Raw genomic sequence first — 23,891 nt, 5'->3', positions numbered from 1 at the left:
TAGTTCCTGCCAAAGCAGCAGCAACTCTTCCTGGGGTTTATTATGGATCCCCATTAGTTCCTGCCAAGGCAGCAGCTACTCTTCCTGGGGTTTATTATGGATCCCCATTAGTTCCTTCCGAGGCAGCAGCTACTCTTCCTGGGGTTTATTATGGATCCACATTAGTTCCTGCCGAGGCAGCAGCTACTCTTCCTGGTATTTATTATGGATCCCCTTTAGTTCCCGACAAGGTAACAGCTACTCTTCTTGGGATCCAGCTAAATTAAGGCAGTTATACATTTTTTATACATTACAAGAAATTCACAACATATTAATTGTATGCCCTCAGGCCCCTATTCTACTACCACACATCTACTGTACAACACAAAATCCATGTGCACATGTGTGTATAGTGTGTATGATATTGTGTGTGTGTGTGCATGTGACTATGTTTGTGTTGCTTCAAGTCCCCGTTGTTCCATAAGGTGTATTTTTATCTGTTTTTTAAATCTAATTTTACTGCTTGCATGAGTTACCTGATGTGGAATAGAGTTCCATGTAGTCATAGCTCTATGTAGTACTGTGCGCCTCCTATAGTCTGTTCTGTACTTGGGGACTGTGAAGAGACCTCTGGTGGCGTGTCTAGTGGGGTATGCGCATGGGTGTCCGAGCTGTGTGCCAGTAGTTTAGATGGACAGCTCGGTGCATTCAACATGTCAATACGTCTCGCAAATACAAGTAGTGATGAAGTCGATCTCTCCTCCGCTTTGAGCCAGGAAGGATTAACATGCATATTATTAATATTAGCTCTCTGTGTACATCCAAGGGCCAGCCGTGCTGCCCTGTTCTGAGTCAATTGCAATTTTCCTAAGTCCTTTAATGTGGCACCTGACCACACGACTGAACAGTAGTCCAGGTGTGACAAAACTAGAGCCTGTAGGACCTGCCTTGTTGATAGTGCTGTTAAGAAGGTAGAAACTAAGGCCTGTAGGACCTGCCTTGTTGATAATGTTGTTAAGAAGGTAGAAACTAGGGCCTGTAGGACCTGCCTTGTTGATAATGTTGTTAAGAAGGTAGAAACTAGGGCCTGTAGGACCTGCCTTGTTGATAGTGTTGTTAAGAAGGTAGAAACTAGGGCCTGTAGGACCTGCCTTGTTGATAGTTTTGTTAAGAAGGTAGAAACTAGGGCCTGTAGGACCTGCCTTGTTGATAGTGTTGTTAAGAAGGTAGAAACTAGGGCCTGTAGGACCTGCCTTGTTGATAGTGTTGTTAAGAAGGTAGAGGAGCTCTTTATTATGGACAGACTTCTCCCCATCTTATCTACTGTTCTATCAATATGTTTTGACCATGACAGTTTACAATCCAGGGTTACGCCAAGCAGTTTAGTCATCTCAACTTGCTCAATTTCCACATTACAATATTTAGTTGAGGTTTAGGTTTTAGTGAATGATTAGTCCCAAATACAAAGCTTTTCATTTTTGAAATATTTAGGACTAACTTATTCCTTGACACCAATTCGGAAACTAACTGCAGCTCTTTGTTAATTAATGAAGTCATTTCAGTCGCTGTGGTCGCTGATGTGTATATTGAGTCATCCACATATATAGACACACGGGCTTTACTCAAAGCCAGTGGCATGTCGTTAGTAAAGATTGAAAAAAGTAAGGGGCCTAGACAGCTGCCCTGGGGAATTCCTGATTCTTCCTGGATTATGTTGGAGAGGCTGCCATTAAAGAACACCCATCTGTGTTCTGTTAGACAGGTAACTCTTTATCCACATTATAGCATGGGGTGTAAAGCCATAGCACATACGTTTTTCCAACAGCAGACTATGATCAACAATGTAAAAATCCACACCGAAGTCTAACAAAACAGCCCCCCACTTCATGGCTGGTGCTATGACATGTATAGCTGTATCTATAACATATATTTGTTACACTGATGGTAGGTGTTGGATGTGGGAGACCATCTGGTGATGCCTGGTATCGTGGACTGTCACGTCCATGTGAATGAACCGGGTCGCACCACCTGGGAGGGATTCTGGACCGCCACGAGGGCCGCTGCTGCAGGAGGGGTCACTACCATAGTGGACATGCCCCTGTAAGTCACTACCATAGTAGACATGTCCCTGTAAATCACTACCATAGTGGACATGTCCCTGTAAATCACTACTATAGTGGACATGTCCCTGTAAATCACTACCATAGTGGACATGTCCCTGTAAATCACTACTATAGTGGACATGTCCCTGTAAATCACTACCATAGTGGACATGTCCCTGTAAATCACTACCATAGTGGACATGTCCCTGTAAATCACTACCATAGTGGACATGTCCCTGTAAATCACTACTATAGTGGACATGTCCCTGTAAATCACTACAAAGTTTAGTTATGTTTATTAATTCTTCCATTTTAAAAACAAGCACACATACATACTACTACTACATGTACATGAGTAGAATCATGGAGGATCAAGTCTGGGATTTATTTCCATTGTGGTCCTCTTGCCAAGAACATGGAACAGCCCCGTCACAATTAGTTCCCTACCCCTTCCCTTGGTCCTAACCCTTCAATGTTTGCAGATTTGTAATTTGAAAGATGTTTATGGTTATGTCTATCCAGACCCATCAGATTTGCAGACATGGAGGAGTTAGAGCCAAATGGCTATGGGTAAGGAGTGATAGAGGCTGACTTTTCTCCCATAGAACCATCATCCATTGTCCAGATTCAGGTCGTAAGATCAGAGGTTAGGAGTCTGAGATAGTGTAAGGGTAAACTACATATTGCCTCAAATGTACTTTTCTAAAGCTGGCCTTGAATAAAGATCACATTGTCAAGACATGCCTGTCACATTGACCAACTTAGGCTACTCCTGTACTCAACGAACACATTCAGATCTGGCCAAACTGAGGATCACTAAGGATACCTTTTAAAAAAATCAAATAAAAATAAAAAAAAATGTAAAAAAGAGAATTAAAATGTGCAAATTGAACTGTGTTCTAATTACCGTCTCCATAGCAACAGCATCCCGCCGACCACCACCCTGGATAACTTCCATGAGAAGATGGCAGTAGCGTCGGGAAAGTGTTTTGTGGACACTGCCTTCTGGGGAGGGGTCATCCCTGGCAACCAGGTACAGTACTAGCTGTAGGAATGATAGCATGACGTACAAGAACACCACCTGGACAGGACGCTACCCCCCCCCTCCAAATCTATCTCCTTAAATGCTGAGTGCCGAGCAGAGACGCATCAAGTCCCATTTTTACAGTATTTCGTATGACTCGCCAGGGATCAAACGTCCAAGCTTCCAATCTCAGGGCAGACACTCTAACCACAAGGCCACAGAGTTGGTTGAGGGAGAAAAAGTAGAGATAAAACTAACCCACTAGGTTAAAAAACGGTTGAAATAACGTTGTTTCCATCAACCTGGAAAACTGATTGGATTTGCAAAAAAAAGTTATACATTTAAGGGCATTTTGTGTAAATATAGATGTAAATATAAACTACTCGTTGATCTGACATCTGTTCCCAGTGGGAAGGCTCTTTCTCAATTGTCAAAAAAGTCCTCAGAGTTTCCTCATCGTCCCACCTTGATCTGCCCTGATTGGGATCTGCCCTGATTGGGATCTGCCCTGATTGGGATCTGCCCTGATTGGGATCTGCCCTGATTGGGACAGACTTGGCAGGTGAACATAACATGGAATCTCATTCATATGCTGTCCTTAGCCTGGTCAGTTATATCAAATCTGTAGAGATTCAAGTAGAGGAGAAGAGGAAAGGATGGATGTTTTTTTTTGCGGGACAATTAAGAATACGACCAATCACACTCGGGTGAACCTAAACCAAAGCCCTGTGGTGATGGTGTGGCTTCGGCTTCTACCCGTAGTGGTTTCTATGAAACCACCTGATACAAATGACTCTGTTTCTGCAGCTGGAGCTGCTCCCCATGATCCGGGCTGGGGTGGCTGGTTTTAAATGTTTCCTGATCCACAGTGGAGTTGAGGAGTTCCCTCATGTGACTGACGAGGATCTGCACATCGCCATGAAACAGCTACAGGGCACAGGGAGCGTTCTCCTGGTAACTCACAGATAGATGGAAAATAAAACACACTCATATTTTCTTTCTGTTTTAACGTCTTTTAAGCAGCAGATGTCAGAGAAAACTAACAAAGGCTGTCGCCGAAACTCGTCCGTTTGACTTCTGACTTACAGGGGCATGTCCACTATGGTAGTGACTAACAGGGGCATTTCAGTGAGTACAGGTTTTCACTTTTTTCCAGTATAGACCTTTTGAACACGGTTCCTAAATACATTTTTTTAATGATAAACTTTTGATTTGACGCCCAATTCCTCATTCTAGAATTCACAGCTTCCTCACAAACACACTCACTGCATTGGAAAGGTGTGTTTTTGTAGTAATTCTATGTGACTTGTGTCTACTCTATCATATAAAACTTGTAAGCTTATGGGGGCGAAACTATTATCTTAATTTATTAATCAATGTTATACACCTTATGACTAAGGGGTTAACAAATACCAACCTTGACTTCTTCTCCTTTCTCTGTAGTTTCATGCTGAGAGGGATGTCCCCCTGCCATCAGAGGAAGAAGAGAGGGATGTCCCCCTGCCATCAGAGGAAGAAGAGAGGGATGTCCCCCTGCCATCAGAGGAAGAAGAGAGGGATGTCCCCCTGCCATCAGAGGAAGAAGAGAGGGATGTCCCCCTGCCTACAGAGGAAGCAGGTATCATTTTAACGTTGATGGCAAAAAGTCATCAGAAAAAATGAAGCAGTATTTTGCTACTGGTGTGTCAGAGTAATTTAACAGTATCTATAAGAACCATCCTCCTATTTCCATCCCCACCACTGCTTTCCATAGACCCCAAGGAGTACTCCACCTTCCTCAAGTCCAGACCAGATGTTATGGAGCTGGAGGCCATTCGAACTGTCACTGAGCTCTGCCTGAAATACCAGTAAGAACTACTACTACTACTACTATTACTATTACTATTACTATTACTACTACTACTACTACTATTACTACTGCTACTACTATTATTATTATTACTACTACTACTACTACTACTACTACTACTATTACTATTACTACTATTACTATTACTACTACCACTGCTACTACTACTACTACTACTACTACTACTACTACTACTACTACTACTACTATTACTACTGCTACTACTACTATTATTATTACTACTACTACTACTATTACTATTACTACTATTACTATTACTACTACCACTACTACTACTACTACTATTATTATTACTACTACTACTACTACTACTACTATTACTATTACTACTATTACTATTACTACTACCACTACTACTACTACTACTACTACTATTACTATTACTACTATTACTATTACTACTATTATTACTATTACTATTACTATTACTACTGCTACTACTACTACTACTATTATTACTATTACTATTACTACTGCAACTACTACTACTACTACTATTACTACTATTACTATTACTACTATTATTACTATTACTATTACTATTACTACTGCTACTACTACTACTACTATTATTACTATTACTATTACTACTGCAACTACTACTACTACTACTATTACTATTACTACTGCTACTACTACTACTACTACTACTACTACTACTACTACTACTACTATTACTATTACTACTATTACTATTACTACTGCTACTACTACTACTACTACTACTACTACTACTACTAATACCACTACTACATTCACTACTACTACTACTACTACTACTACGACTACAATCACTACTACTACTAGTACTACTACTACCACTACTACTACTACCACCACTACGATCACTACTACTACTACTACTACTACTACTACCTATGCTACTGCTAGTACTACTGCTACTACTATCTCTATGACTACTACTACTACTACTACTACCACTACTACTACTACTACTACTACTACCACTGCTACTACTACTACTACTACTACTGCTACTACTACTACTACTACCTATGCTACTGCTAGTACTACTGCTACTATTACTACTACTACTACTACTACTACTACTACTACTACTACTACTACTACTACTACTACTGCTACTACTACTACCAGTACTACTGCTACCACTACTACTACCACTGCTACTACTACTACTACTACTACTACTACTACTACTACCACTACGACTACCACTGCTACTACTACTAATACTACTACTGCTACTACTACTACTACTACCTATTACTACTGCTACTACTACTATATCTATGACTACTACTACTACTATTACTACTACTACTACTACTACTACTACTACTACTATTACTACTACTACTACTACTACTACTACCAGTACTACTGCTACCACTACTACTACTACCACTACTACTACCACTACTACTACTACTACTACTACTACTACTACCACTACTACTACTACTACTACTACTACTACTACTACTACTACTACTACTACTACTACCTATGATACTGCTAGTACTACTGCTACTACTACTCATACTACTACTACTACTACCAGTACTACTACTACTACCAGTACTACTACTACTACTACTACTACTACCAGTACTACTGCTATCCCTACTATTACTACTACTGATAATACTACTGCTACTATACTACCAGTACTACTACTACTACTACTACTACTACTACTACTACTACTACTACTGATACTACTACTACTACTACTACCAGTACTACTACTACTACTACTACTACTACTACTACTACTACTACTACTACTAAGCTGTGTTATGTACTGTGCTGCTGTTTGAGTTCATATCTAATCGTTAGAGATCAGCAACCAGGTTTTAGAGATGCCCCTCTGAGTATCTCTCCTGGTTTTCTCAACATTCTATTTATTGACAATTTGTATATAAAACAAAAGTAGTAACATTTCAAACGTATAGAGGTTTTATCTCTAACTCTCTAGGGTGCATTGCCACATAGTGCACCTGTCCTTTGCCCAGCCCTGGGCTCTGATGTGGACTGTGTATGTCTCTCTCAAGGGTGCATTGCCACATAGTGCACCTGTCCTCTGCCCAGCCCCTGGCTCTGATCCAGGCTGCGAAGCAGGCCGGAGCCCCTCTGACAGTGGAGACCACCCATCACTACCTCAGCCTGTCTGCTGAACACATCCCTGCTGGGGCCACACAGTTCAAATGCTGTCCTCCCATCAGAGGGGTAGCTAACCAGGTACACCTCTCATCAGAGGGGTAGCTAACCAGGTAGACCTCTCATCAGAGGGATATCTAACCAGGTAGACCTCTCATCAGAGGGATATCTAACCAGGTAGACCTCCCATTAGAGGGATATCTAACCAGGTACACCTCTCATCAGAGGGGTAGCTAACCAGGTAGACCTCTCATCAGAGGGATATCTAACCAGGTAGACCTCTCATCAGAGGGATATCTAACCAGGTAGACCTCTCATCAGAGGGATATCTAACCAGGTAGACCTCTCATCAGAAGGATATCTAACCAGGTAGACCTCTCATCAGAGGAATATCTAACCAGGTAGACCTCTCACAGAGGGATATCTAACCAGGTAGATCTCCCATTAGAGGGATATCTAACCAGGTACACCTCTCATCAGAGGGATATCTAACCAGGTAGACCTCTCATCAGAGGGATATCTAACCAGGTAGACCTCTCATCGGAGGGATATCTAACCAGGTAGATCTCCCATTAGAGGGATATCTAACCAGGTAGATCTCCCATTAGAGGGATATCTAACCAGGTACACCTCTCATCAGAGGGATATCTAACCAGGTAGATCTCCCATTAGAGGGATATCTAACCAGGTAGATCTCCCATTAGAGGGATATCTAACCAGGTAGACCTCTCATCGGAGGGATATCTAACCAGGTAGATCTCCCATTAGAGGGATATCTAACCAGGTAGATCTCCCATTAGAGGGATATCTAACCAGGTACACCTCTCATCAGAGGGATATCTAACCAGGTAGATCTCCCATTAGAGGGATATCTAACCAGGTAGATCTCCCATTAGAGGGATATCTAACCAGGTAGACCTCTCATCGGAGGGATATCTAACCAGGTAGATCTCCCATTAGAGGGATATCTAACCAGGTAGATCTCCCATTAGAGGGATATCTAACCAGGTAGACCTCTCATCGGAGGGATATCTAACCAGGTAGATCTCCCATTAGAGGGATATCTAACCAGGTAGATCTCCCATTAGAGGGATATCTAACCAGGTAGACCTCTCATCAGAGGGATATCTAACCAGGTAGACCTCTCATCGGAGGGATATCTAACCAGGTAGATCTCCCATTAGAGGGATATCTAGCCAGGTAGATCTCCCATTAGAGGGATATCTAACCAGGTAGACCTCTCATCAGAGGGATATCTAACCAGGTAGACCTCCCATCAGGGGGATGTCTAACCAGGTAGATCTCACATTAGAGGGATATCTAACCAGGTAGACCTCTCATCAGAGGGATATCTAACCAGGTAGATCTCCCATTAGAGGGATATCTAACCAGGTAGATCTCCCATTAGAGGGATATCTAACCAGGTAGATCTCCCATTAGAGGGATATCTAACCAGGTAGACCTCCCATCAGAGGGATATCTAACCAGGTAGATCTCCCATTAGAGGGATATCTAACCAGGTAGACCTCTCATCAGAGGGATATCTAACCAGGTAGACCTCCCATCAGGGGGATGTCTAACCAGGTAGATCTCCCATTAGAGAGATATCTAACCAGGTAGACCTCTCATCAGAGGGATATCTAACCAGGTAGATCTCCCATTAGAGGGATATCTAACCAGGTAGACCTCCCATCAGAGGGATATCTAACCAGGTAGATCTCCCATTAGAGGGATATCTAACCAGGTAGACCTCTCATCAAAGGGATATCTAACCAGGTAGATCTCCCATTAGAGGGATATCTAACCAGGTAGACCTCCCATCAGAGGGATATCTAACCAGGTAGATCTCCCATTAGAGGGATATCTAACCAGGTAGACCTCTCATCAGAGGGATATCTAACCAGGTAGATCTCCCATTAGAGGGATATCTAACCAGGTAGATCTCCCATTAGAGGGATATCTAACCAGGTAGAGCTCCCATTAGAGGGATATCTAACCAGGTAGACCTCTCATCAGAGGGATATCTAACCAGGTAGATCTCCCATTAGAGGGATATCTAACCAGGTAGATCTCCCATTAGAGGGATATCTAACCAGGTACACCTCTCATCAGAGGGATATCTAACCAGGTACACCTTCTTCTTTATTTTAACTATTTTCTACATCATAGAATAATAGTTGAAGTCATCAAAACTATGAAGTAACACATATGGAATCATGTAGTAACCACAAACGTATATATTTTAGAAAATAGTACAAATAAAGAAAAACCCTTGAATGAGTAGGCGTGTCCAAACTTTTGACTGGTACTGTATATATAATCAATGTATAATTAATAAATGAAAACAAGAGACACAGAGAAAGTGCAAATAAACAGAGAGACTGCGTACATACAGACAATAGAAGACTAACATAGACCACACCATCTCATTATATAACAGAAGTTAACACAGGGGGCCAGTCACCCATCCACACCATCTCATTATATAACAGAAGTTAACACAGGGGGCCAGTCACCCATCCACACCATCTCATTATATAACAGAAGTTAACACAGGGGGCCAGTCACCCATCCACACCATCTCATTATATAACAGAAGTTAACACAGGGGGCCAGTCACCCATCCACACCATCTCATTATATAACAGAAGTTAACACAGGGGGCCAGTCACCCATCCACACCATCTCATTATATAACAGAAGTTAACACAGGGGGCCAGTCACCCATCTCATTATATAACAGAAGTTAACACAGGGGGCCAGTCACCCATCCACACCATCTCATTATATAACAGAAGTTAACACAGGGGGCCAGTCACCCATCCACACCATCTCATTATATAACAGAAGTTAACACAGGGGGCCAGTCACCCATCTCATTATATAACAGAAGTTAACACAGGGGGCCAGTCACCCATCTCATTATATAACAGAAGTTAACACAGGGGGCCAGTCACCCATCCACACCATCTCATTATATAACAGAAGTTAACACAGGAGGCCAGTCACCCGTCCACAACATCTCATTATATAACAGAAGTTAACACAGGGGGCCAGTCACCCATCCACACCATCTCATTATATAACAGAAGTTAACACAGGGGGCCAGTCACCCATCCACACCATCTCATTATATAACAGAAGTTAACACAGGGGGCCAGTCACCCATCCACACCATCTCATTATATAACAGAAGTTAACACAGGGGGCCAGTCACCCATCCACACCATCTCATTATATAACAGAAGTTAACACAGGGGGCCAGTCACCCATCCACACCATCTCATTATATAACAGAAGTTAACACAGGGGGCCAGTCACCCATCCACACCATCTCATTATATAACAGAAGTTAACACAGGGGGCCAGTCACCCATCCACACCATCTCATTATATAACAGAAGTTAACACAGGGGCCAGTCACCCATCCACACCATCTCATTATATAACAGAAGTTAACACAGGGGGCCAGTCACCCATCCACACCATCTCATTATATAACAGAAGTTAACACAGGGGGCCAGTCACCCATCCACACCATCTCATTATATAACAGAAGTTAACACAGGGGCCAGTCACCCATCCACACCATCTCATTATATAACAGAAGTTAACACAGGGGGCCAGTCACCCATCCACACCATCTCATTATATAACAGAAGTTAACACAGGGGGCCAGTCACCCATCCACACCATCTCATTATATAACAGAAGTTAACACAGGGGGCCAGTCACCCATCCACACCATCTCATTATATAACAGAAGTTAACACAGGGGGCCAGTCACCCATCCACACCATCTCATTATATAACAGAAGTTAACACAGGGGGCCAGTCACCCATCCACACCATCTCATTATATAACAGAAGTTAACACAGGGGGCCAGTCACCCATCCACACCATCTCATTATATAACAGAAGTTAACACAGGGGGCCAGTCACCCATCCACACCATCTCATTATATAAATTATATAACAGAAGTTAACACAGGGGGCCAGTCACCCATCCACACCATCTCATTATATAACAGAAGTTAACACAGGGGGCCAGTCACCCATCCACACCATCTCATTATATAACAGAAGTTAACACAGGGGGCCAGTCACCCATCCACACCATCTCATTATATAACAGAAGTTAACACAGGGGGCCAGTCACCCATCCACACCATCTCATTATATAACAGAAGTTAACACAGGGGCCAGTCACCCATCCACACCATCTCATTATATAACAGAAGTTAACACAGGGGGCCAGTCACCCATCCACACCATCTCATTATATAACAGAAGTTAACACAGGGGGCCAGTCACCCATCCACACCATCTCATTATATAACAGAAGTTAACACAGGGGGCCAGTCACCCATCCACACCATCTCATTATATAACAGAAGTTAACACAGGGGGCCAGTCACCCATCCACACCATCTCATTATATAACAGAAGTTAACACAGGGGGCCAGTCACCCATCCACACCATCTCATTATATAACAGAAGTTAACACAGGGGCCAGTCACCCATCCACACCATCTCATTATATAACAGAAGTTAACACAGGGGCCAGTCACCCATCCACACCATCTCATTATATAACAGAAGTTAACACAGGGGGCCAGTCACCCATCCACACCATCTCATTATATAACAGAAGTTAACACAGGGGCCAGTCACCCATCCACACCATCTCATTATATAACAGAAGTTAACACAGGGGGCCAGTCACCCATCCACACCATCTCATTATATAACAGAAGTTAACACAGGGGGCCAGTCACCCATCCACACCATCTCATTATATAACAGAAGTTAACACAGGGGGCCAGTCACCCATCCACACCATCTCATTATATAACAGAAGTTAACACAGGGGGCCAGTCACCCATCCACACCATCTCATTATATAACAGAAGTTAACACAGGGGGCCAGTCACCCATCCACACCATCTCATTATATAACAGAAGTTAACACAGGAGGCCAGTCACCCATCCACACCATCTCATTATATAACAGAAGTTAACACAGGGGGCCAGTCACCCATCCACACCATCTCATTATATAACAGAAGTTAACACAGGGGGCCAGTCACCTATCCACACCATCTCATTATATAACAGAAGTTAACACAGGGGCCAGTCACCCATCCACACCATCTCATTATATAACAGAAGTTAACACAGGGGGCCAGTCACCCATCCACACCATCTCATTATATAACAGAAGTTAACACAGGGGGCCAGTCACCCATCCACACCATCTCATTATATAACAGAAGTTAACACAGGGGGCCAGTCACCCATCCACACCATCTCATTATATAACAGAAGTTAACACAGGGGGCCAGTCACCCATCCACACCATCTCATTATATAACAGAAGTTAACACAGGGGGCCAGTCACCCATCTCATTATATAACAGAAGTTAACACAGGGGGCCAGTCACCCATCCACACCATCTCATTATATAACAGAAGTTAACACAGGGGGCCAGTCACCCATCCACACCATCTCATTATATAACAGAAGTTAACACAGGGGGCCAGTCACCCATCTCATTATATAACAGAAGTTAACACAGGGGGCCAGTCACCCATCCACACCATCTCATTATATAACAGAAGTTAACACAGGGGGCCAGTCACCCATCTCATTATATAACAGAAGTTAACACAGGGGGCCAGTCACCCATCCACACCATCTCATTATATAACAGAAGTTAACACAGGGGGCCAGTCACCCATCCACACCATCTCATTATATAACAGAAGTTAACACAGGGGGCCAGTCACCCATCCACACCATCTCATTATATAACAGAAGTTAACACAGGGGGCCAGTCACCCATCCACACCATCTCATTATATAACAGAAGTTAACACAGGGGGCCAGTCACCCATCCACACCATCTCATTATATAACAGAAGTTAACACAGGGGGCCAGTCACCCATCCACACCATCTCATTATATAACAGAAGTTAACACAGGGGGCCAGTCACCCATCCACACCATCTCATTATATAACAGAAGTTAACACAGGGGGCCAGTCACCCATCCACACCATCTCATTATATAACAGAAGTTAACACAGGAGGCCAGTCACCCATCCACACCATCTCATTATATAACAGAAGTTAACACAGGGGGCCAGTCACCCATCCACACCATCTCATTATATAACAGAAGTTAACACAGGGGGCCAGTCACCTATCCACACCATCTCATTATATAACAGAAGTTAACACAGGGGGCCAGTCACCCATCCACACCATCTCATTATATAACAGAAGTTAACACAGGGGGCCAGTCACCCATCCACACCATCTCATTATATAACAGAAGTTAACACAGGGGGCCAGTCACCCATCCACACCATCTCATTATATAACAGAAGTTAACACAGGGGGCCAGTCACCCATCCACACCATCTCATTATATAACAGAAGTTAACACAGGGGGCCAGTCACCCATCCACACCATCTCATTATATAACAGAAGTTAACACAGGGGGCCAGTCACCCATCTCATTATATAACAGAAGTTAACACAGGGGGCCAGTCACCCATCCACACCATCTCATTATATAACAGAAGTTAACACAGGGGGCCAGTCACCCATCCACACCATCTCATTATATAACAGAAGTTAACACAGGGGGCCAGTCACCCATCCACACCATCTCATTATATAACAGAAGTTAACACAGGGGGCCAGTCACCCATCCACACCATCTCATTATATAACAGAAGTTAACACAGGGGGCCAGTCACCCATCCACACCATCTCATTATATAACAGAAGTTAACACAGGGGGCCAGTCACCCATCCACACCATCTCATTATATAACAGAAGTTAACACAGGGGGCCAGTCACCCATCTCATTATATAACAGAAGTTAACACAGGGGGCCAGTCACCCATCTCATTATATAACAGAAGTTAACACAGGGGGCCAGTCACCCATCTCATTATATAACAGAAGTTAACACAGGGGGCCAGTCACCCATCTCATTATATAACAGAAGTTAACACAGGGGGCCAGTCACCCATCCACACTGAACATGATGGTTATTACCAAATTAATCCCCTTATTTGTTTTTTTATTTTTTTTTCTGCTCTTTTGTACACCAGTATTTCTACTTACACATCCTCATCTGCACATCTAATCACTCCAGTGTTAATTGCTCAATTGTAATTATTTTGACTATTTATTGCCTTACCTCCTTACTTCATTTGCACAAATTGTATACAGATTTTCTATTGTGTTATTGACTGTATGTTTGTTTATGTTAATTAACTCTGTGTTGTTGTTTTTGTCCCGCAGCTTTGCTTTATCTGGACCAAGTCGCAGTTGTAAATGAGAACTTGTTCTCAACTGGTCTACCTGGTTTAATAAAGGTTAGATAAAAAAAATATATATTAAAAAATCTAAAACGTCCCATTACCTTCTACCCCTCCAGGAGCAGCTGTGGTCTGCCCTGAAGTCTGGTCAGATTGACATGGTTGTGTCAGATCACTCCCCCTGCACACCAGACCTGAAGAGATTGGACAGTGGGGATTTCACTCAGGCCTGGGGAGGGATCTCCTCCTTACAGTTCGGTAAGTGAGATCAATAAGAGATTGATTAAAGATCCAGTAGATATCCATTAGAGATCCATTAAAGATCTAGTATAGCTCAAGTAGAGATCCATTAGAGATCAAGTAGATCCATTAGAGATCCATTAAAGATCCAGTGGATATATTAGAGATCCATTAGAGATCCATTAAAGATCCAGTGGATCTATTAGAGACCCATTAGAGATCCAGTGGATCTATTAGAGACCCATTAAAGATCCAGTGGATCCATTAGATATCCATTAGAGATCAATTAAGGATCCAGTAGAGATCCAGTAGAGATCCAGTAGAGATCCAGTAGAGATCCAAATCAAATCAAATCAAATCAAATGTATTTATATATAGCCCTTCGTACATCAGCTGATATCTCAAAGTGCTGTACAGAAACCCAGCCTAAAACCCCAAACAGCAAACAATGCAGGTGTAAAAGCACGGTAGAGATCCATTAAAGATCCAGTGGATCCATTAGAGATCCCTTAGAGATCCATTAGAGATCAATTAAGGATCCAGTAGAGATCCATTAGAGATCCAGTAGAGATCCCTTAGAGATCCATTAGAGATCAATTAAGGATCCAGTAGAGATCCATTAAAGATCCAGTAGAGATCCATTAAAGATCCAGTGGATCCATTCGAGATGCATTAGAGATCCAGTGGATCCATGAAAGATCCAGTGGATCCGTTAGATATCCATTAGAGATCCCTTAGAGATCCATTAAAAATACAGTGGATCCAGTAGAGATCCAGTAGAGATCCAATAGAGATCCATTAAAGATCCATTAAAGATCCAGTGAGATCCATTTCAGATCCAGTGGATCCATTAGAGATCTAGTAGAGAGCCATTAGAGAGCCATTCAAGATCCAGTAGAGATCCATTATAGATCCATTAAAGATCCAGTAGAGAGCCATTATAGATCCATTATAGATTCATTAAAGATCCAGTAGATCCAGTAGAGATCCATTAAAGATCCAGTAGATCCAGTAGAGATCCATTATAGATCCATTAAAGATCCAGTAGAGATCCATTATAGATCCATTAAAGATCCAGTAGAGATCCATTATAGATCCATTAAAGATCCAGTAGATCCAGTAGAGATCCATTAAAGATCCAGTAGATCCAGTAGAGATCCATTATAGATCCATTAAAGATCCAGTAGAGAATCATTATAGATCCAGTAGAGATCCAGTAGATAACAATTAAAGATCCATTAAAGATCCAGTAGATAACCATTATAGATCCATTAAAGATCCAGTAGATCCAGTAGAGATCCAGTAGAGATCCATTAGCTATTAGCCATACCTTGCCATCTATATATAGGATTTTCTGTGTGAGTAGTTACACATGGCGGGGCACCACCTAGTGGTGAGAGCAGTAGACTAGTAACCGGAAGGTTGCAAGTTCAAATCCCTGAGCAGACAAGGTACAAATCTGTCGTTCTGCTCCTGAACAGGCAGTTAACCCACTGTTCCAAGGCCATCATTGAAAATAAGAATTTGTTCTTAAATGACTTGCCTAGTTAAGTAAAGGTCAAATAAATAAAACATAGATCCCTAATGTCCAGCCATAGAAATATAATAGTCCAACCATAGAAATATAATATATTCTAATAGATTATATTTCTATGTGTCTGTCAGAGGCACCAAACAAAAAGGAATCTATCGTGTTGTTCTGTAAAACGTATTTATATATTTTCATATACCATAAATTAATCATAAAGATCGAGTGGATCCAGTAGAGATCCAATAGAGATCTATTAGAGATCCATTAAAGATCCAGTGAGATCCACTCTCTAAACTCTAAACTCTGCTCCTGATGTTACTACTAATCCAGTCTCCTGCTACACGACAAAGTCCACAAGGAGATAAGCATAAAATATAGCGCTAGTTTACAAGACAGTTTAATTATTTACTGGCCAGTGACAGTGAACAGAGAAGAGATCTGATCAAAGACTCCTGGCTTCGTGTGGTGGTTCATTTCTTTACTATCAAATGAGGAGAGATGAACATATCACACAAGTCAGAGTTATAGTTAAACTAAATCTTTATTCACTTATTAATAAGGGACCAAATCAATACAACACACATATATAAAGTGAATCGATTGAGTGCTCTACGATAACAATGGCTGGTCGAATGAATCACCCTCAGATGATTCGTTGAGAGCCCCGAGACAAAGGTACAAAGGTCTTTTATAGCCAAGATACACCCTCTTCAAGATACATGACAAACAACAGATGTATGGAATGGGTCACAAGGTTAAGATTTGTATGAAAGATACTTATAATGCACAGAAGACGGTATCTACTGTGAAAAAAAAATAAAAAACTGTTCTCGTTGTGTAGAGATCATGGTCTGGCCCTGGTGGTCATCTGGCCCTGGTGGTCATCTGGCCCTGGTGGTCATCTGGTCCTGGTGGTCATCTCTCCCTGGTGGCCATCTCTTCCTGGTGGTCATCTGGCCCTGGTGGTCATCTCTCCCTGGTACCGTATAGAAACAGAAACATTAACTCATGCTTTGGAACACGGTCTTGTTAGGTTTATCACCCCAAAGCATCGTAACCCCCCCCCCCGGAAAATCTTGGACCCATTCAAACAATTAATACCACACATAGCAGGCTATAGTATGTATTCAGCTCTCCCTCTCCCATGCTATAGTATGTATTATCTCTATCTCTATCTCACTATCTCAGGTCTGTCTGTCTCTCACTATCTCAGGTCTGTCTGTCTCTCACTATCTCAGGTCTGTCTGTCTCTCACTATCTCAGGTCTGTCTGTCTCTCACTATCTCAGGTCTGTCTGTCTCTCACTATCTCAGGTCTGTTTGTCTCTCACTATCTCAGGTCTGTTTGTCTCTCACTATCTCAGGTCTGTCTGTCTCTCACTATCTCAGGTCTGTCTGTCTCTCACTATCTCAGGTCTGTCTCTCTCTCACTATCTCAGGTCTGTCTGTCTCTCACTATCTCAGGTCTGTCTGTCTCTCACTATCTCAGGTCTGTCTGTCTCTCACTATCTCAGGTCTGTTTGTCTCTCACTATCTCAGGTCTGTCTGTCGCTCACTATCTCTGTTCTGTCTGTTTCTCACTATCTCAGGTCTGTCTGTCTCTCACTATCTCAGGTCTGTCTGTCTCTCACTATCTCAGGTCTGTCTGTCTCTCACTATCTCAGGTCTGTGTGTCTCACACTATCTCAGGTCTGTCTGTCTCTCACTATCTCAGGTCTGTCTGTCTCTCACTATCTCAGGTCTGTCTGTCTCTCACTATCTCAGGTCTGTCTGTCTCTCACTATCTCAGGTCTGTCTGTCTCTCACTATCTCAGGTCTGTCTGTCTCTCACTATCTCAGGTCTGTCTGTCTCTCACTATCTCAGGTCTGTCTGTCTCTCACTATCTCAGGTCTGTCTGTCTCTCACTATCTCAGGTCTGTCTGTCTCTCACTATCTCAGGTCTGTTTGTCTCTCACTATCTCAGGTCTGTCTGTCTCTCACTATCTCTGTTCTGTCTGTCTCTCACTATCTCAGGTCTGTCTGTCTCTCACTATCTCAGGTCTGTCTGTCTCTCACTATCTCAGGTCTGTCTGTCTCTCACTATCTCAGGTCTGTCTGTCTCTCACTATCTCAGGTCTGTCTGTCTCTCACTATCTCAGGTCTGTTTGTCTCTCACTATCTCAGGTCTGTTTGTCTCTCACTATCTCAGGTCTGTCTGTCTCTCACTATCTCAGGTCTGTCTGTCTCTCACTATCTCAGGTCTGTCTGTCTCTCACTATCTCAGGTCTGTCTGTCTCTCACTATCTCAGGTCTGTCTGTCTCTCACTATCTCAGGTCTGTCTGTCTCTCACTATCTCAGGTCTGTCTGTCTCTCACTATCTCAGGTCTGTCTGTCTCTCACTATCTCAGGTCTGTCTGTCTCTCACTATCTCAGGTCTGTCTGTCTCTCACTATCTCAGGTCTGTCTGTCTCTCACTATCTCAGGTCTGTTTGTCTCTCACTATCTCAGGTCTGTCTGTCTCTCACTATCTCAGGTCTGTCTGTCTCACTATCTCAGGTCTGTTTGTCTCTCACTATCTCAGGTCTGTCTGTCTCTCACTATCTCAGGTCTGTCTGTCTCTCACTATCTCAGGTCTGTCTGTCTCTCACTATCTCAGGTCTGTTTGTCTCTCACTATCTCAGGTCTGTCTGTCTCTCACTATCTCAGGTCTGTCTGTCTCTCACTATCTCAGGTCTGTCTGTCTCTCACTATCTCAGGTCTGTCTGTCTCTCACTATCTCAGGTCTGTCTGTCTCTCACTATCTCAGGTCTGTCTGTCTCTCACTATCTCAGGTCTGTTTGTCTCTCACTATCTCAGGTCTGTCTGTCTCTCACTATCTCAGGTCTGTCTGTCTCTCACTATCTCAGGTCTGTCTGTCTCTCACTATCTCAGGTCTGTCTGTCTCTCACTATCTCAGGTCTGTCTCTGTTCTGGACGTCAGCCAATAAGAAGGGTTTCACTCTTCCAGACGTGGTGAGGCTCCTCTGCCAGCGCACTGCACAACTCTGTCGCCTTGACAACCAGAAGGGGAGCCTTGTTCCCGGTCACGATGCAGACCTGGTCATATGGGACCCAGAGAAGGAGTTTGAGGCCAGTATTATAGGAGAGGGATTCACTAAGACAAAGAACACACAGTCTTTCATTGTATCACTACTGTTCATTTGTTGGTTTTGTGCTCGGCTGTTATTTTACATTTACATTGATGACCTTCCACAGGTGAAAGACGCAAGTATACATCACAAAAATAAGGTGAGATAACATAAACCATGGGTACAATACCCTACACAATATTAAACTATGAACGATAACATAAACCATGGGTACAATACCCTACACAATATTAAACTATGAACGATAACATAAACCATGGGTACAATACCCTACACAATATTAAACTATGAACGATAACATAAACCATGGGTACAATACCCTACACAATATTAAACTATGAACGATAACATAAACCATGGGTACAATACCCTACACAATATTAAACTATGAACGATAACATAAACCATGGGTACAATACCCTACACAATATTATACTATGAACGATAACATAAACCATGGGTACAATACCCTACACAATATTAAACTATGAACGATAACATAAACCATGGGTACAATAACCTACACAATATTAAACTATGAACGATAACATAAACCATGGGTACAATACCCTACACAATATTAAACTATGAATGATAACATAAACCATGGGTACAATACCCTACACAATATTAAACTATGAACGATAACATAAACCATGGGTACAATACCCTACACAATATTAAACTATGAACGATAACATAAACCATGGGTACAATACCCTACACAATATTAAACTATGAACGATAACATAAACCATGGGTACAATACCCTACACAATATTAAACTATGAACGATAACATAAACCATGGGTACAATACCCTACACAATATTAAACTATGAACGATAACATAAACCATGGGTACAATACCCTACACAATATTAAACTATGAACGATAACATAAACCATGGGTACAATACCCTACACAATATTAAACTATGAACGATAACATAAACCATGGGTACAATACCCTACACAATATTAAACTATGAACGATAACATAAACCATGGGTACAATACCCTACACAATATTAAACTATGAACGATAACATAAACCATGGGTACAATACCCTACACAATATTAAACTATGAACGATAACATAAACCATGGGTACAATACCCTACACAATATTAAACTATGAACGATAACATAAACCATGGGTACAATACCCTACACAATATTAAACTATGAACGATAACATAAACCATGGGTACAATACCCTACACAATATTAAACTATGAACGATAACATAAACCATGGGTACAATACCCTACACAATATTAAACTATGAACGATAACATAAACCATGGGTACAATACCCTACACAATATTAAACTATGAACGATAACATAAACCATGGGTACAATACCCTACACAATATTAAACTATGAACGATAACATAAACCATGGGTACAATACCCTACACAATATTAAACTATGAACGATAACATAAACCATGGGTACAATAACCTACACAATATTAAACTATGAACGATAACATAAACCATGGGTACAATACCCTACACAATATTAAACTATGAACGATAACATAAACCATGGGTACAATACCCTACACAATATTAAACTATGAACGATAACATAAACCATGGGTACAATACCCTACACAATATTAAACTATGAACGATAACATAAACCATGGGTACAATACCCTACACAATATTAAACTATGAACGATAACATAAACCATGGGTACAATACCCTACACAATATTAAACTATGAACGATAACATAAACCATGGGTACAATACCCTACACAATATTAAACTATGAACGATAACATAAACCATGGGTACAATACCCTACACAATATTATCTATGTCTTGGTCCTTCTGTAGCTCAGTTGGTAGAGCATGGCGCTTGTAACGCCAGGGTAGTGGGTTCGATTCCCGGGACCACCCATACGTAGAATGTATGCACACATGACTGTAAGTCGCTTTGGATAAAAGCGTCTGCTAAATGGCATATATTATTATATTTATTATATTTTAAACTATGAACGATAACATAAACCATGGGTACAATACCCTACACAATATTATACTATGAACGATAACATAAACCATGGGTACAATACCCTACACAATATTAAACTATGAACGATAACATAAACCATGGGTACAATACCCTACACAATATTAAACTATGAACGATAACATAAACCATGGGTACAATACCCTACACAATATTAAACTATGTCTAGTATCAGTCCAGGACTATACATATAAAGCCTTCACAATCTACTGAAGGCAATGATCCTGGTTGACGATACAACCCCACCCCCCACCCCCCACCCCCCATCTCTCTCTCCAGCTAACTCCCTACCTGGGCCTGACGTTGCTTGGGGAGGTGAGTGTCACCATCGTCCGAGGCAGAGTGGTGTACAAGCAGGGTTCCTTCTCTCCTACGCCCCTGGGGAAGCATCTCCTCCTCCCCCAGGGGACGACCCAGGTCTCCCTGTGTGATGGAGAGAAGACCGAGGGGACCCAGGCCTCACGGTGATGGAGAGAAAAGACCGAGGGGACCCAGGCCTCACGGTGATGGAGAGAAGACCGAGGGGACCCAGGCCTCACGGTGATGGAGAGAAGACCGAGGGGACCCAGGCCTCACTGTGACTCCCTGGAAAACAGTGGCAAGACATGTTACTGAGGGGACAATCCTGGCTACATAAATACAATACAATTAAATAAATGGACCATGGGGGGAGGGGGGGCATGTGTGTCTCAAAGTTCAGATGCTTGACTGTTGTTTTAATAAATAAAGTAATCTCTTTCAAAAGGAGATTTGTGTCTACATTACTCCCTCCACCTAAATCGAGTAGATTCCATAGTACAACAGTTAAGGAACTAGAGGAGAGGGGGGGGGGTTAATCTCCTGTGCCTGCCCCCTGCCTCTCCGTGTCACTGAGGAATCTCTGACCAAACAGACACTGCCAGAAATCTAGGAAGCATATCAGCTCATAAACACCCTGAATCAAAGACGACAGGACAGAATCCCATGATCACACAAACATATGTTTTACTTAGTATATCAAGGTCATAATTTTTACCATTAGGTTTTAGGACTGAATGGAAAAGTCAGTATCTGCTGAGTATGGCATACTGAAGCAGCGACGGGCAATGATTAACCCCATGTGTGGTGAATAAATTAAGGGGAGGGGGTTCTTTTTTTATTTATTTTTTATTTTACCAGGCAAGTCAGTTAAGAACAAATTCTTATTTTCAATGACAGCCTAGGAACAGTGGGTTAACTGCCTGTTCAGGGTCAGAACAACAGATCTGTACCTTGCCAGCTCAGGGATTCGAACTTGCAACCTTTCGCTTACTAGTTCAACGCTCTAACCACTAGGCTACCCTCACTGCAGTACAGCTAAGGTAGGGGGTTCTCACTGCAGTACAGCTAAGGGGGGTTCGCACTGCAGTCCAGCTAAGGGAGGGGGTTCTCACTGCAGTACAGCTAAGGGAGGGGGTTCTCACTGCAGTACAGCTAAGGGAGGGGGTTCTCACTGCAGTACAGCTAAGGGAGGGGGTTCTCACTGCAGTACAGCTAAGGGAGGGGGTTCTCACTGCAGTAGAGCGAGGAGAGGGGCTTCTCACTGCAGTAGAGCCAGGGGAGGGGGTTATCACTGCAGTAGAGCCAGGGGAGGGGGTTCTCACTGCAGTACAGCTAGGGGAGGAGGTTCTCACTGCAGTAGAGCCAGGGGAGGGGGTTCTCACTGCAGTACAGCTAGGGGAGGGGGTTCTCACTGCAGTAGAGTCAGGGGAGGGGGCTTCTCACTGCAGTAGAGTCAGGGGAGGGGGGTTCTCACTGCAGTAGAGTCAGGGGAGGGGGGTTCTCACTGCAGAAGAGTCAGGGGAGGGGGTTCTCAATGCATTACAGTCAGGGGAGGGGGTTCTCACTGCAGTAGAGTCAGGGGAGGGGGGTTCTCACTGCAGTAGAGCCAGGGGAGGGGGTTCTCACTGCAGTACAGCTAGGGGAGGAGGTTCTCACTGCAGTAGAGCCAGGGGAGGGGGTTCTCACTGCAGAAGAGTCAGGGGAGGGGGTTCTCAATGCAGTACAGTCAGGGGAGGGGCTTCTCACTGCAGTAGAGCCAGGGGAGGGGGTTCTCATTGCAGTACAGCTAGGGGAGGGGGTTATCACTGCAGTAGAGCCAGGGGAGGGGGTTATCACTGCAGTACAGTCAGGGGAGGGGCTTCTCACTGCAGTAGAGCCAGGGAAGGGGGTTCTCACTGCAGTAGAGCCAGGGGAGGGGGTTCTCACTGTAGTTGAGCCAGGGGAGGGGGTTCATCCTGCAGTACAGCCATGGGAGGGGGTTCTCACTGCAGTACAGCTCGGGGAGGGGGTTCTCACTGCAGTAGAGCCAGGGGAGGGGGTTCTCACTGCAGAAGAGTCAGGGGAGGGAGTTCTCACTGCAGTACAGTCAGGGGAGGGGGTTCTCACTGCAGTAGAGCCAGGGGAGGGGGTTATCACTGCAGTAGAGCCAGGGGAGGGGGTTATCACTGCAGTAGAGC

The 23,891-nt window shown here is 43.0% G+C and overlaps 1 protein-coding gene and 1 long non-coding RNA gene across 3 annotated transcripts in view; both read left to right on the top strand.

Moving 5' to 3' along the window:
- zgc:103559 (Allantoinase, mitochondrial) overlaps positions 1–22,153 on the top strand; it is a 31,460-nt gene extending 9,307 nt beyond the window's left edge. The window contains exons 2-11 of one of the 2 annotated variants that reach the window (XM_052466701.1): positions 1,928–2,079; positions 3,000–3,114; positions 3,913–4,059; positions 4,549–4,723; positions 4,859–4,952; positions 7,015–7,201; positions 14,582–14,720; positions 19,170–19,342; positions 19,469–19,501; positions 21,694–22,152. In XM_052466701.1, the coding sequence (XP_052322661.1) occupies positions 1,928–2,079; positions 3,000–3,114; positions 3,913–4,059; positions 4,549–4,723; positions 4,859–4,952; positions 7,015–7,201; positions 14,582–14,720; positions 19,170–19,342; positions 19,469–19,501; positions 21,694–21,882 (1,404 nt within the window). In that variant the 3' untranslated portion in view covers positions 21,883–22,152. Of the gene's footprint in view, positions 1–1,927; positions 2,080–2,999; positions 3,115–3,912; positions 4,060–4,548; positions 4,724–4,858; positions 4,953–7,014; positions 7,202–14,581; positions 14,721–19,169; positions 19,343–19,468; positions 19,502–21,693 lie in introns of both variants that reach the window. The other variant, XM_052466705.1, reaches the window with a different exon arrangement.
- LOC127908412 (uncharacterized) lies at positions 17,589–19,158 on the top strand. The gene is made up of 3 exons (XR_008067130.1): positions 17,589–17,771; positions 18,322–18,396; positions 18,795–19,158. It is a non-coding gene; the product is annotated as an uncharacterized LOC127908412 (long non-coding RNA).
- Positions 22,154–23,891: the final 1,738 nt, after the last annotated feature.

This window comes from Oncorhynchus keta, chromosome 1 (genome assembly GCF_023373465.1).
Source record: "Oncorhynchus keta strain PuntledgeMale-10-30-2019 chromosome 1, Oket_V2, whole genome shotgun sequence".
Lineage (NCBI taxonomy): Eukaryota > Metazoa > Chordata > Actinopteri > Salmoniformes > Salmonidae > Oncorhynchus > Oncorhynchus keta.
This window is presented reverse-complemented; position numbering and strand designations above follow the sequence as displayed.